The sequence below is a fragment of the Sturnira hondurensis genome, unplaced genomic scaffold (genome assembly GCF_014824575.4).
Source record: "Sturnira hondurensis isolate 20B ecotype Veracruz unplaced genomic scaffold, ASM1482457v3 Scaffold0010428, whole genome shotgun sequence".
Lineage (NCBI taxonomy): Eukaryota > Metazoa > Chordata > Mammalia > Chiroptera > Phyllostomidae > Sturnira > Sturnira hondurensis.
The window spans coordinates 142,291-157,917 of record NW_028083059.1 but is presented as its reverse complement, the minus strand read 5'-3'; the positions used below and the strand labels follow the sequence as shown (position 1 = coordinate 157,917).

The 15,627-nt window shown below is 35.2% G+C and overlaps 1 protein-coding gene across 1 annotated transcript in view; it reads right to left on the bottom strand.

Annotated features, from left to right (window-relative positions):
- Nucleotides 1-522: 522 nt before the first annotated feature.
- Nucleotides 523-15,627, bottom strand: part of NUP58 (nucleoporin 58) — a 49,046-nt gene continuing 33,941 nt past the window's right edge. The window contains exons 9-12 of the mRNA XM_037058816.1: nt 10,943-11,159; nt 5,649-5,747; nt 3,843-3,938; nt 523-2,642 (exon numbers count right to left, since the gene is read on the bottom strand). Coding sequence (XP_036914711.1) covers nt 2,473-2,642; nt 3,843-3,938; nt 5,649-5,747; nt 10,943-11,159 — 582 coding nt within the window. The 3' untranslated portion in view covers nt 523-2,472. The remainder of the gene's footprint in view (nt 2,643-3,842; nt 3,939-5,648; nt 5,748-10,942; nt 11,160-15,627) is intronic.

The following is a 15,627-nucleotide window of genomic DNA, read 5'->3' as shown; positions in this document are numbered from 1 at the left end:
CTTCACTGCAGCTTTTTCTATAATACTGAAATACTGGCAAGAACCTAACTGCCCACCAACAAGTATTAGGTGGAAAAAAATCCAACTGTTCATTCATGCTACAAAACAGTAGGTAAAAAGTAAATCTGCAGGGACTTCTATAAAGATGCCAATGATATATCATTAAAGGGGGAAAAAAGCAAGTCACACAGATTTTTAACCCATTTGTTAAAAAAAAAGATCTAAGAGAGCATGAGAAAATATGAGAAAATGAGAGAAAAGAAAAATTAGAGTAAACATTCATATTTGTATGTTGAATATACACCAAACCATTAAAAGTGAACACTGGGGAAGAAACTAGGAGTTGAGGGGGAATTTTACTTTTTACTCAAACATACTGTCTTACATTCAGTCTTTATTTTTTTTTTAAGCAAGATGTATAAACCAGTGGAAACACTAAAAACCAACCAAAGAGAATAAGAGAGCAATAATTAGAAAATTACATATTAAGAACTACTAACATCTATAAAGATTCAAAGCAACTGACACAATAAATTTTATTGTTTACTTAATAATAGGCTCTGGACAAAGTGAAGACAATGGAGACAATGACAACACATTTAAAGTTCTATCACAAATTGATCTGTTACAAATTTCCAGTGGTTCAACATATTAAAATGTAAAATATATAAAGAAAAAACAAGAAATATAAATATTCAGATTTTTGCAATACAATGCAAAGTCTTTAAAAAAAGTTTGTTGTAACTGTGTATTTCATTCTGACAGTTAATTCAAAACACAAAATCATAGGTTTTACTACCCTTCCCCAAAATCTGGTTCTGGGAACTGTAGTATTAGAGAAGTGTGCAAAAATAAAAACAGCTTTAGAGCTCAGAACAAAGCATTTTCTGTATTTTAATGCATCAAGGCGTGAAAAATTCAATTCCAAAAAGCCAATCATTGCTATAAGCAGATAAATAAAATGGATTCGACAATACCTTTATAACCAAACCTAACACACTGATGGTGCACATGTGTGTGCACACGCACACGTATTTATGCAATACCTATTTTAGGAAAAAGGTGTCTCGGTGAAACGCTTCTGAAAACATTCACTTGATGCACGTTATGTACAAAAGCTTCTACATAAAAAAATTAAACTATTTTCAATGAAATTCCATGTTCACATCCCATCTGAAAACTGTACTTGAAAGACACATACATCTACCTAATGGTTTCCGTTTGAAATCATGGCTAAGGCAGTTCTCTTTCCAAGGGCTCTGTTTTTCACCCACTCCACGTCACTGGTACTAATACAAATATTACACAGGTGCAACCTGACACACCTATGTGTTATTACTGGAACTCTGTTAAAACAGGGAGTAGTTTATAGTTGCTACAAATGCTTTTTTTGTCTTAAAATATATTGTCTCTCTATTCCAAATTAAGCACTTAAGACATTAAGAGGCTGATGAGCCACTCCATTTGGTGTGAGTATCAATAGCCCTATAAAGAAAAAACTCTGTATTGGAATAGCTAGAAAAGTTTCCACCAAAGTCATAGTGCATCCTTCACCTGCATAGAATCAATTTGGCTTAAAGCTCTTTGCCCCCAGAACACCAGTCTGGAGTTCAAATATGTTCTTGAAGGTTCATCTCAAAAATGAAAAAACATCTCATATAGGCAATATGAGGACATGAAGGATAGTAAGCTTTATTAAAACCTGGTCAACGAGTTTTACAGCATTTCTCACTTAACAGCAGCTGTTAAAGGTGGAGGTGAAAAACAAAAGTGAAGAAGACTAGGGGCAACACAGTTGAGTAGGTCAAATATTTACAACGGGAACCATTTCACTAAGTCTTTGAGCACATAACTGCAATAACCTGGCACCTCTAGCTCATCACTCTACGAGCACTGAGGACTTGAAGCTGCAAGGGTGAAAAAGGGAAGACCCTTAGAAAAGGGAAGCAGTGTGAGGCAAAAGTTGTACGTCTGTAAATATATATTTTATATGTACACACAATTGTGTGTATTATTCTGTATATATTTATATACATATTCACAAGATGCCCTGCAGTGTAGTTCAAAAGACCTTTATCAAGAAACCAACTGATTCTAATATAGGCCCTAGAGTTCATATCATCTGTATAAGAAACACATGTGCATATATCCAAATAATGTAAACTGTATCAACAAAAACGTTGCTGTTAACACTAGGTTAAATAGTAGGTTTTACCAACCAGTGATGTAATCAGAACATTTCTTACATTGAGAATTGAAATAAAGAAAAATATACAACTAGGGTTCAAATTCACAAGAAAAAAGATGTTTAGCATGGCAAATTAGAACAAAGTTCAAATTCCCGAGTAGGGAAAAATATCAAAACTTTAGAAATCTCCTGGGATGCAATTTAATTACTGCATCCATTTTAGAAAAATAGACTCAGAATAAACAATGCTGCAATGGATTCTCTCAACACATCAACCTATATGTTTATCTTTTTCCTCTTTTGTTTCCAGCTGGAGGTTTCTTCAACTGAAGGAGCTGTCCTCCTGTTCCAAAGCCTGCAGAGGCAGGATTGGACACCCCAAATGTCAAACCAGCTGATGCCGTGATGCCAGGATTGCTGAAGTTAAACCCAGATGTACTTGAGCTGCCAAAGCCTTATGTTTAAGGAAAAGAATATTCATATCAGAAGTCACAAAAAACAAATATAAAAAAATGGGGATGAGAGGTAAATTTCTAGCTACAGGAATATGTCATCTATAAAAATAGTTAAGTATCTTATGGCCCTAAATTCCTCACATGCAATTTTATAGGAAAATAATTTAGCAAACAACTTAGTGGCACCATTAGAGACAGAAGGTTAGTGGTCCAGGCCAAAATCAAGACTTCAGCACAACTGAAACATCTCGAAGACTTCAGTTGCCGGGCACTTTGCTGGGAATTCAGCAGGCCAAGGTGCCTTCCTCCTCAGCCCATCCAGGAACATTTCATGAACATGTCGAAGACTCTCACAACTTTGCAATTTTAAGTTCTCCAAGAAAACCACAACCCACAATTTGAGGACAAGGAATACACTGAAGAGTAGTACCTACTATTTTAACTTTGTAATAAGAGCTCTTGTGTAACTAAGATTAAGTAATATTACTGTCTAGTTAACATTAACATTTTATATTATAATTCTGATACCACTGAAATTCTACTATCTTACTCTATTGGAACTGTTGATTTTAAATAGTATTTAATATTAAAACAGAATTTCCTTCAAATCCCCTCAATTAACACAATTTAACTGGTACTACATCATTATTTTAGACATACTTCTTATCCCTAAGGATTGAACATTTTAAAAAGTCATTATTCACAACTATAGAGAAAATGCAAAAGTAATGGAATTGGAATTGGAATTTTCTACTAGAAGAGTCAAAAGATTACACCTATTTCAAAAACTAACAAAGAACTCAACTGTAAGATGGGATGTGATAACTAAAGAACAGCTCTTTGGAAGAGAAATCATTCTCCTGAATGAATAAAAACTGGGTTAAAACTTAAGCACAACGGGTTCATTTTATATTAATGAAGAAAATTATTTAACAATGAAGCTAGTTTGGGGGTTCAAAGGAATCTCTGCTTAGTTAATAGGGGATGTAATTATTTATTTTATCAAACGAGTAAGTGTTGTAAGAAATATTTTATAAATCTGACATTTAGTTTATGAGATAATGCTACGTTCTTCATCCAGGGGTTAGAAACTAAATCGGGGATCTTCCCTGGATATGCAAATAACAATACTTATACTTTTAAATTAAATACTTTGAAACCTTTAAGTTTGTCTGAAATTCAGGCTGAAACACACAAACCTGCACTAAGACTTCCTGAGGGTTTATTTGCTGTTCCAAATCCAAATGTGGAGGCCCCTGTGGTGCTGCATCCAAAACCAGAGCTAGTTCCAAATCCTAGTGGAAGGGCAATAGAGAAATATACAATGGCACGTAAAACACAGGTTAAAGGGTACTGACAAGCAAAACCCCCAATTACCAAAGATCTAAAAAGTACAGTGTTGAAAAACATGGCCTTATGAAGAAAGCCTGTTATTTATTCCTTTGCATAAGACTTCTGAAAAAAACAAGATAAATTCTGAAATGAAACATTTATATGTATTTAGATTAAATTTATGACCCATCAGTAACTTTGAATAAGGCCATAAAAAACAAGATCATTTAGTATTTTCTCTTACACATGAACCATTCAAAGTGGCCATTTTAGTGACCATTCAAAGTTTAATTTTAGTCAAATAGATATAAACATATCTACTTCGGGATATTTCATTTTGAAGAAGTCTAAATTCATAATAAGCACGACACACACAATAATTTAAATGCGGAGAACGGCATTTCTCCACATTCAAGGTGACTTTACTCTTTTTACCTCAACATTTTCACTTAAGAACCTTTACCAATGAAAATCTGCAAAACTATGTAATAGTCAATCTACTCAGTAATACAGGGTGGGCAGAAGCAGGTTTCCATTTGTTACGACGGGAAACAATACAAGCATGAACTGTGTGTTTGCACGCTAACAACTATAAAGCCTCCTTTTGCCCCAGCCTCGTCTGCTGTTGCCGTAGCATCATCCAACAGAACAACGAGAAACTGGGAGTGAGAGCACTGTTTTCTCTCTTAATACACAATTTAAATGAAAAATAATTTTCATCATATAAAGTTCAAGAGGAGACTTTGCTAAGGTACTTGAAGACTTGTTTTCACTCTTCTACAAGTCAAGTGTTTAAAAATAAGATTCGAGTTCCTCTTAGGTTACTTCCCAACAGCTTTATCTAAAATATTGAATCTGACCGTCTTTTTGCCTCTAATTCTAAGAAATATGACAGCAAATCGAATTACAGATCACAAGAATTATGCTGTCATCATTCTAGTAATTCCTAATAGGGCCTACTACATTAAGTAACCATAAAAGCTTACAAACTTCCCCTCCTTTGATGATATATTTTAGTGGAAATAATGAAACCTTATTTATTATGACAATGTGCTCCATAAAACACAATTAATTTTTAATCATCCACATCGGACAATTATGGATGCATTTGTATTTAGCATGTTTTTGCAGACTTACCTTACTAATTAGAATTAACTTATGAAACTATTAAAATACATTTCATTGCTTACATATACAAATATGCATAAGCAAATATGCCAAAAGTACTTAGGAATAAACAAAAGTTGAACTGTTCAACATATAATAAAGTTATTTCCCCATTTAAAGTGTTCGTTTTCAGAAAAAGAAGGTAACGATTAGGAGAATGTATATCCAGAAGTAGTTTGGACTCCAAACTGATATTAAGACTACTAATTTTTCTAAAGTTAGTTAAATTTATTAAAATAATTTTCAAGTTCATATTTCAGCATACTGAATACAGAACATCCCTACAACTTAATTTTATACTTTTTAATATTTAGTGTTCACAGATGAAATCGTTTTTTTAGGTTCTAAATCTAATACTATAAAGCACTGATTATGTTTGGAAAATTGGTTTTGCCAGATGGAAACTTAACTTCCAAACAGTAGATCCTCTCAGAAAATGTTTACAGGCTATTATCAACTCAAAGGTATAATAGTCCAATGCAATTATTAGAAAAGTTAAAGTGTACCTCCAAGGTTTGAAGAACCTAAGCCACTTGATTGCAAGCCAGTGCCAATACCTGAGCCGAATGGCGTTCCAAAACTAACTCCCAGAGATGGCTGTGGCCCTGGTATAAAAAAAAAATGGGAGGGGGGGAAAAAACAAATTTGCCTTACTCTTTCAAGATTAACGTTTAAAAAATTGTTTTTTAAATGAACAGTAATTACTTTCAACAAATTCTTTTTGCTAAAACTAGTTTTCAGGATGTCTCCCCAGCCTAATTTATATCTGTCCCAACTGATTTATCTACCCTCCCCAATTTTTTAACTTGTTCACACTAGACAATTCAAAAAGGCCCACTGCATTGAAAGATGAATGTTAGCTTAACCTGCTAAATAATTTGAAATCTTTAATGTATTGCAAATTATAGTTCTTTCAGTTTTACTTCCGGAATGATCTTAGATCTCCCCACTTGTTTTTTCTGGTAAAATTAGTTGGTGTAATCAGTAAAGGTTTTTACTTTTTTCTTTTTAAAACAAGCTCCTTACTGTTAGAGTCAAGTCTCGATTGAGCAAAAGAGACTGACACTAACATTGCAAAACTATCATGTTACTTCATAAGAATACCCAAAAAACTAGGCATGATTTCTTATATGAAATATAAACGATATATATACAATAAATAGATAAAAAACAAGACAATGTTTTATTTTATTAAATTTATTGTTCATTTTAAAGCAAATCAATTACACAGTAACATGACAATTCCAACTTGTTCACAAAAAGTGATAACTGAGTTCTATTGTTAAGCTCTGCAACATTACACCACGTATCACCTGATTAAGTAAGATAGATAATGAACATTTACAAAGGCACCGCTGTGTACCTTGACAGATTCAATACATTCAAGATTTCAATTCAGAAATTTCTTTCCAACATTTTGGGAAATGTATTCAGATGCAGAACAATTTAGTCATCCTTTTCCCATTTGTTACTTGAAAGATTTTGGCTGAGTTTGTTTGGCAAGAATAACATCAAACTTGCCTCTCATTTTAACTACATTTTTTCTCAACTAAGCAGACTACAAAAATCTAAAAATCTCTCATTTGATAAATAATTTATGAAAACTATCCAATAAATTTCATAGTACAATCTTCAGTCTTGTCTTTCAAGCACAGTGATCAGTGCATCTCAAAGTTGAGGGATCTGCCAAAGTAATATACAGATTGAAATTTAAACTTTTCAAAGAATTCAAAGCCTTCAAGTTGTTCAATGAATGAGGTTTGTATATTCCAAAGGTAGTGTCAATTATAAAGCATTAAAAAAAAAAACCAAACTGAAAAACTACATTTTTCTACACTGGGACAAAAACTGGACTTTTCAAATAGCTTCCACCCAGAAAATAAAGAATAAGAACTAATAGCAGCCAGAATTCTTATACTACTATTAAAAATAAATTAAAAAAGGATTTAAAATTTTACATCCACTTTGAGATCAATTTGAGAATAAAATATTTGCCAAGCAGCTCTTTTGTAAAATGTTACTAGAAAAAGAAACTAAGAAAAAGAAACTAAGCGTATTACTTTATTTCTAACAAAAATAATATGTAGAAAACACACGTCCAGTTTCTTTAACAGAGAGATTTAGGTGTCACATGTTACCAGGAGGCACTGGTGGTGGAAGACCCTAAAGAACAATGCACACCCCAGCCCTCAGCCCTAAAAGTCGTAAGAGTTACTCAAATAACATGCTTTTTGTTGAGTGTGGCTCTATTTTTAAGAGTAACTCTAATCATCGATATTTAGGATATAGGTAATAAGGAACTCTAAAGATGACAAGACTTTCCATTGCACAACAGGTACATGACATTTTGAGTTTGGTGCCTTCAAGCAAATTCTGAAGGCAACATCATTTATAAAAACTAGTAGGTAAATGTATAACATTTTTAATAGTAAAGACTCATGATAAATATCTACCATGCCAAAGTATTAGCATATATATTACACTCTGGCCACCATATAAATTAGTTCCACTATTAGAAAGCAGAATCTAAATCCTTCAGGTAAATTTACGTAAACAATTCAAGAAGTCTATTTCGAAATCTTAATAGTCATTCAATAAGAGGCTCTTAGTTCCATAAATAAAATCAAGTTAGTAATAATATACCCCAATGACTGCCCAAAGTGAAATCTTCATGTAGAGTAACATTTTACAAAAGTTACCATATAATATATTAACACACAACAAAATCAAGTTTAATACTGTTAATTCATATTTCCAGAATAAATTCTACCTTTTTAAAAGGAAAACTGCATTCACAGGGAAAGTACTAAAGTGCTAAAATATATTATAATTTTCAATGACCACTCAAAATGCCTAATATAATTAGTCCGATTATTCCTAAATCATATTTTAAAATCATAATATTTTTTTAAAAAATGCCTTTACCCCAATTTTTAAAATTGTACTTACTGATTTAGTGGGGAATGTTCCTTTGGTTATTAAATACAACAAAATCACAAAACCACAAGAAACTGAAGAGAAATACTTAAAGTTTCCTATTGAACACTACACCTTCAATGTCCAAACCTGCAGTAAATGCTGGAAAGTAGGAATTCCTAACAAAATTTTTCAGCTCTCCTTAAAAATAGCAGCTAAGTCACATGAGAAAAGTCTTATTATGTAAACATCAAGAACTTTTAAAAGTGTCAAAACACAACAGCAAAACTTAATCCCAGTACCTCAGCTTAAAACAATCTATCCTAAATTAAAATTATACTGAAAAAAGCCTACTCTATTTCTTAGGCTTTTTAAGAGGCTTCTGAAGCACTGGTATGTGGACTCAAGTTATATCATGTAATTTATCCATGTATTGATGATTATTTCATACATAAATAGCCTGCTGGTTTTCACCAATTCTCTTCAGCCTTCAGAAGCAATACTCATAAATCACACAGGCCTAAGTTCTATTATATATCTTCACTAAAAAACATGTAAGAATGATCAAGAAGTCACTTAAGTGCATACCTGCACCTCCAAGAAAGACTACACCGAAACCTTCAGAAGGTAGTGTAGCCTAAGAAGCTATCTCCTTTTTTATATTAGTGAAGTCAAGAATCCATATGCAAATAAAAACAAAATGCCTAACGACTCAAATTCTGCACAGATCAACAGTGATATATAAAAATAGCACACAAGCTTTACCTAGCTTCATCTCGATGGTCTTGAAAACCTGTTACTGGTACTTAAAAAGATTTCATCAAATCCACAGGACATAAGGAGTAAGTCACTGCGTGATGCAATAAATAGAGATGCTTCTAAACAGGGTGTCAATTCATAAAATCAGTATGTATCAGTAGACCTCATAAATCTTGCTATCGTAGTGACATGACTAAAATAACTAACATCGTAATGGGGATAGGCATAAAAGAATGAACTGTGGAGCGTTGGAGACCTTAAAAAAAGGAAAAAAGAGAAGGCATAATGCAAAACTGCTATTATGATTCTTTAGCTTCTCAGTTCTAAAAATTCGTACAACTCAAAATGAAAACACTGTAAGACCATTTAGGGTTGATAAATTACAACTCCTACCACCCATTAGAAAATCTTTATGTGGGTTACAAAACTGCGAAGAACAGAGAAAGCAGTCAGTTTCCCCCAAACCTGGTAAGAATCACAGACAAAATTAAAGCACATGAACAAAAGGCTCCTCAACTTGATTACTCTAAATTAAGCTATATTCTTCTCCATCGCCATACAAAGACCATACCTTTGTATCCTCAGAACCTAACACATAGTAGGCACTCATATTTCTAGAATGAACATGTACCTTCATATGTCCGTAAGTCCAAAAGGCATGAGTGAAAACCTATAAACCTCTCTTAGAATGAAAATCTCTTATGTGGGAGGAACATTTAGCCAAACCCATGCTCATATGATCTACTTTATGACTGATATTGGCCCTAAAAGGTAAAATGGTACTATGGTTAGTCTGATTAATTGGTTAATTAATCACGAGAACTGATTATGGGATAATAATTATGGGATTGATACGTATTCAACTTCAAAATTACTTTTTTCTCTCTATGACTTGAGAACAGAATCCTATGCTCCAGCCAGAAGATACTATACAGTGCTTACGTGAGCCACTATTCACATGGGTCCAGCCCTGGAATGTGGAGGATTTGGCGTAAATCCATCAGCAGCGATTTACTGATGGGAAGTCAATTCTGTCACCTCCAAATGTGAAGAACAATTTTTCACACTACCAAGAGAGAGAGAAACAGAATGCTCCCTTGTGGAGGCAGCCTGAATGCAATCTAAATATGTCTCTCTCTCTTTTTTAAAACATTTTTTATACTATAATTTACTGATGTACTATATGGAACTCTCAAAAGAACGAATGTGGTAGAACAGTAAGCATTATTCAAAATGTATGAATGAATAAAATAAAATCAATATCCATTAAGATTTATTTTTTATGTCAAGCTTTAAACCTGACAAAACAGGAACTGCAGGAGTAAAGACAGGTAGTAACCTCTGACAGGCACAGGACCAAACTAAACGCAGAACTCACCACAAATATGTTTCTCTCATGAGAAGTGGAATTAAACCAAGGACTAAAATTATCTGCTTTACAGTATCTCACCAATGACTTTCATCTGCTCAACTCTCCACGTCATACTTCTTAATGTTCAATGCAAAGAACCTCAAAACAATCCTTTTCCTGTTCTTGCTACTGCTCTATTTTGAAAAGGTATAAATAAGTCTACCGTGTATTTTCTTCCAAATTTGGTTTAGAGGTCCTGTACTCTTTCTTGTCATTATATATATAAAAAACAAAACTACTGATCTTCAACACACCTTGAGTCTATAAAAACATACTTCATCCTGAATGTCAGTGTCTATGTATGAGGAAATAATGCACCATCTATCAGTATCATACATAAAAAAATGCAACGTATGGCTGGATTATCTGACTTTAAAACAACAAATGATACAATCACAATTTTAGAGTCTGTTACTCTGAAGTGTAATTCAGTAGTGAAACACCATATTGTAAAGGGCATTTATAGCAATACAGCAAATAACATTAAGTAAATTCACAATATTCAATATCCCATTGATATATAATTATTGCTAAGACTACCCTGCATTTTTTATCAGGTATGTTTATAATTGTGTCCATCACAATTTTTAGATTGTATTGGAATAGCTATTCATAGAAATTTCGTCAGTGCTAACAACATGAGGAAGACATAAAAATGCACATAAATGTTCTGCATTTTAACAGTAAGAAGCTATAACTTGAATGCATTCAGACCTGTAGCAGGCTGTTGCTGCTGTGTAAGAGTTGCAGCCATGGCAACGGCTGCTGCATTTGGAATGTTGCTGAAAGGGGTGGGTCCAGTAGTAACTCTGGGGGCATTCTGCCATTTCTTGGCTTCTGCTCGCCTGGCTTCAAACACATCTACAGCATCTCCCAAGAACATTTTTCTGTAACCAAGGTACTGTTCCTTCAGCACCTTAAAAAAAATAAACAAAAAAGGTTAATTCAATTGTGTTGAATATGTGAATGAATATATGAAGTAAGTCAGCAAAGACAGATCAAATACATTGCCAATATTACGCATGCCAACTAAATTCCAACTCAGAGTGCTAGTAATGCACAGTATGGGAAGTGATGAGCTGAGCGTTCTATCACTTCTTTGAACATTTTCTTCCCCATTTTTGTCATGCCTTTATAATAAACTGCCTAAAATATTCCAGCTTTGTGAAGCCTTCCTTAAAATGAGCTGACTGAGCTTTAATTCTTTTTAAAAAAATTCTCTCCCAATAATAGCTTATTGATTTTAGAGAGAGATGGCAGTGGGGAATGAGAGAGCAACATCAATCTCTTACCTCCTGTACGCTCCCCAAATGGGGATCAAATCCGCAACCTAGGCTTGGGCCCCGACCAGAAATCAAACCCACAATCAGGATGATGTTCCAACCAACGAAGTTATCAGATCAGGGCAAGTTAGCTAAGCTTTAAGATAAGCAGAGCAGTATCTAAAATTCCATATTAAATATTCTAGTTTTTCATGAAATTCTCCCCTTCAATGTCTAATCTTTTGATAAGTTTTAGATCCAAAAAGCACTAAATATATTTTTAAATACATTTTTTGAAAAGCCTGGGTGATACACGTTAAAATAAGATGTTCTTCAGCAGAGAGAGCTGGGATGGTAATAGGAGATTACCATCAATATTCTTTCTGTATCAATATTCTTTGACTACTCTGCAGTAAGAAAGACTGGGTTGGTTTACTCAAGGCAAAATCTGTCTTGATTAAAGACCACTAACAGAAATTGTTATTTTCATATCAGGATTATTAAATACCTCCACTGAGGTCTAATTTAGACCAGTTTTAAAGCCCTTTTTCCCCACTGCTTTTAGAGAAAGAGGAAGGAGGAGGGAGAGAGGGAGAGAAACAGGGACGAGCTGCCTCCCGTACATGCCCTAAGCAGGGACCAAATCCACCTTTTGGTGCACTGAACAAGACCCCAACCACATGAGACATACAGCCAGGGCAGTTTTAAACCACTCTTTGAAGAGACATAGAATTTTCACATTTCCCTTCTGTTCTGAGCAGAAATTAACAAATTTTAGGCTTTTTAATTGTGACAAGTAGAGCACTAACAAATCTTACTACTGTAGTGTTCAAAAGTTATCATCCCCTCTTGTATGAATGTATTTGATGTTCCAGTTCCAAATTTTCTTACCTCTATAATGTGCTGAAGTGGGCCTGCAAAGAACTGAAAATTGGAAAAATGCAGTTGGAAGGATATGTGGTATCAGAAAAACAATTTTTTTTAGAACTGATCTCTTCCAAATCCATCAATAGCCCATAAACTTCAGTTCTACTTCAAATACTCTGAAATAATGACCTGCCTTAGAAACTTGAAAAGGATAATTACTTTAAAAAAACCCTGACACTAGCCCTGGCTGTTGTAGCTCAGTGGATTGAGTGCGGGCTGCGAACCAAAGGGTCACCAGTTCAATTCATTGTCAGGGCACACGCATGGCCAGGTCCTCAGTAGGGGCCATGTGAGAGGCAACCACATATTCATGTGTCTCTCCCTCTCTTTCTCCTTCCCTTCCCCTCTCTCTAAAAATAAATAAAATCTTAAAAATAATTTACCTAGGAAGAAGAAAACACCCTAACATTAATCATGATTTATGTAACTCATAATTAATGTCCAATTCTGTTAGTATCATTGACCCTGGCTGGATCAGGTAGTTTAAGGCTGTTTCAACAGATTACCTCATGAATATATTACAAAAGGAAAACAAAAACAACTCTTGCAAGATTTCTATAGTAAGTGAACCAGTCTGGAAATCTAAATGCACCTGAAAATAAATGATAACATAGTAAATCTGATCATGGAAAATACTATGGTTCCTGGGAATACATATTTAAAAAAAAAAAAGAGTAGGTCAAAACTTCACGTAAAGTTTATCCAGTATGATCTGGGGCTGTTTTGTCTGAATCTTTGTCTCATTGTTTTATGGTCATAAAAGAGGAGTTTTCAATCCAGAGAGAAGAACCTGACACTGAAAAAGTATATATATATACTTACAAATAACAAATCTGGGATTTGGTTTAAAATACTCCAGGGGAAAATATATCTGTGTGGAGAACTGATAAAATAAGATCTGGCCCTGGCTGGTGTAGCTCAGTGGATTGAGCATGGACCTGTGAAGCAAAGGGTCGCCGGTTCAATTCCTGGTCAGGGCGCATGCCTAGGTTGCAGGCCAGGTCTTCAGTAGAGGACACATGAGAGCCAACTACACACTGATGTTTCTCTCCCACTCTTTCTCCTTCCCTTCCCCTCTCTCTAAAAATAAATAAATAAAATATTTTAAAAACAAAATACAAGATCTGCTGAAATTGGTTGGTACGCACTCGGACATTCATTAAAAAAGTACTCTACTTTAATGAATATTTGAAAAGTTTCAAATATAAATTAAGGAAAAAGAATGCTTGAACACCAAAGATTTCAAAGTGGCAACAGAGGAGGACTCCCGGCCAAGATGGATGCATAGGTAGATAAACTTGGCCTCCTCACACAACCAAAAGAAGGACAACAAATTTAAAAACAAAATATAACCAGAACTGCCAGAAAAATCAAACTGTATGTAAGTCCAGCAATCAAGGAGTTAATACAGAAACACTCATCCAGACCAGTGGGGAGGGTGGAGACAGGCAGCAGGGTGGAAAGGACATGTGGCAAGGTGAAGGCTGGAGGACCCAGGCTAGCGAGGAGGCAGCTGGTGGATCAGGCACTCTACATCTGTGTGCTGATAAACCAGTAGGAACAACTGGGGAGAGAGAAAGACTGTGCAACCCGGGGTACCACTGTGGAGAGACAAAGCCTCAAAACCACTGTCTGAAAAAAACTGTGGGGATTGAGGCCACAGGAGAAACTTCACTGCAGAGACACACAGCATTCTAGAACATACACAAACCCATCCACCCAGGAATCAGCACAAGGAGGGCCAAATTTGCTCGTGGGTAGTGGGGGAAGTGACTGAACACCAGCCAAGAACCTAGCAAGGGGCACTATTCCCTCTAGGACTACTCTCTCACATATAGCACAGCTCAGCTACTCGGGTTACCCCATCCTGGGGAACACCTAAGGCTACATCTACCCCATACTACATAACAGGCATGCTGAGACAAAAAGATATGGCCCAAATGAAAGAACAGATTAAAGCTCCACAAAAAATACAACTAAGGGATGAAGGGGTAGTCAACCTATCAGAGGCAGAGTTCAAAACACTGGTAATCAGGATGCTCACAGAAATGGTTGAGAATGGTCACAAAATAGAGGAAAAACTGAAGACTGTGAACAGTGAAATAAAGGAAAAGCTACAGGGAAACAACAGTGAAGAGAAGGAAACTGGGACTCAAATCAGTGGTTTGGAACAGAAGGAAGAAATAAACATTCAACTGGAGCAGAATGAAGAAACAAGGATTCAAAAAAATGAAGACAGGCTTAGGAACCTCCAGGACAACTTTAAAGTGTTCCAACATCCGAATCATAGGGGTGCCAGAAGGAGAAGAGGAAGACCGAGAAACTGAAAACTTGTTTGAAAACATAAAGAAGGAGAACTCCCAAATATGGCAAAGGAAAGAGACTTCCAGGAAGTCCAGGAAGCTCAGAGAGTCCCAGAAAAGTTGGACTCAAGGAAGCACACACCAAGGTGCATCATAATTGCATTAGCCAAGGTGAAAGATAAGGAGAGAATCTTAAAAGCAGCAAGAGAAAAGGAGATAGTTACCTACAAAGGAGTTCCCATCAGACTGTCAGCTGATTTCTCAAAAGAAACCTTGCAGGCAACAAGGGGCTGGAAAGAAGTATTCCAAGTCATGGAAGGCAAGGACCTACATCCAAGATCACCCTACACAGCAAAGCTATCATTTAGAATGGAAGGGCAGATGAAGTGCTTCCCTGACAAAGTCAAGTCAAAGGAGTTCATCATCACCAAGCCCTTATTGTATGAAATGTTAAAGGGACTTAGCTAAGAAAAAGAAGATAAAAAATATGACCAGTATAATGACAGCAAACTCACAACTATCAACAACTGAACCTAAAAAGAAAAACAAAAACTAAGCAAACAACTAGAAGAGGAACAGATTCACACAAATGAGAGATCACATGGAAAGTCATCAGCGGGGAAGGGGAGGGAGGAGAATGAGAGGAAAAGTAGAGGGAATAAGAAGCAAAATTGGTAGGTACAAAATAGACAGGGGAGGTTAAGAATAGTGGAGGAAATGGAGAAGCCAAAGAACTCATATGTATGACCATGGACATTAACTAAGGGTGGGGATGCTGGTGGGAGAGGGGGTGCAAGGTAGGGTAGGATAAAAAAGAAGAAAACGGGACAACTGTACTAGCCTTATCAATAAAATATATGTAAAACAAAAAAGGAGGAGGAGAATTGAATGCTATAATGGGATCCAT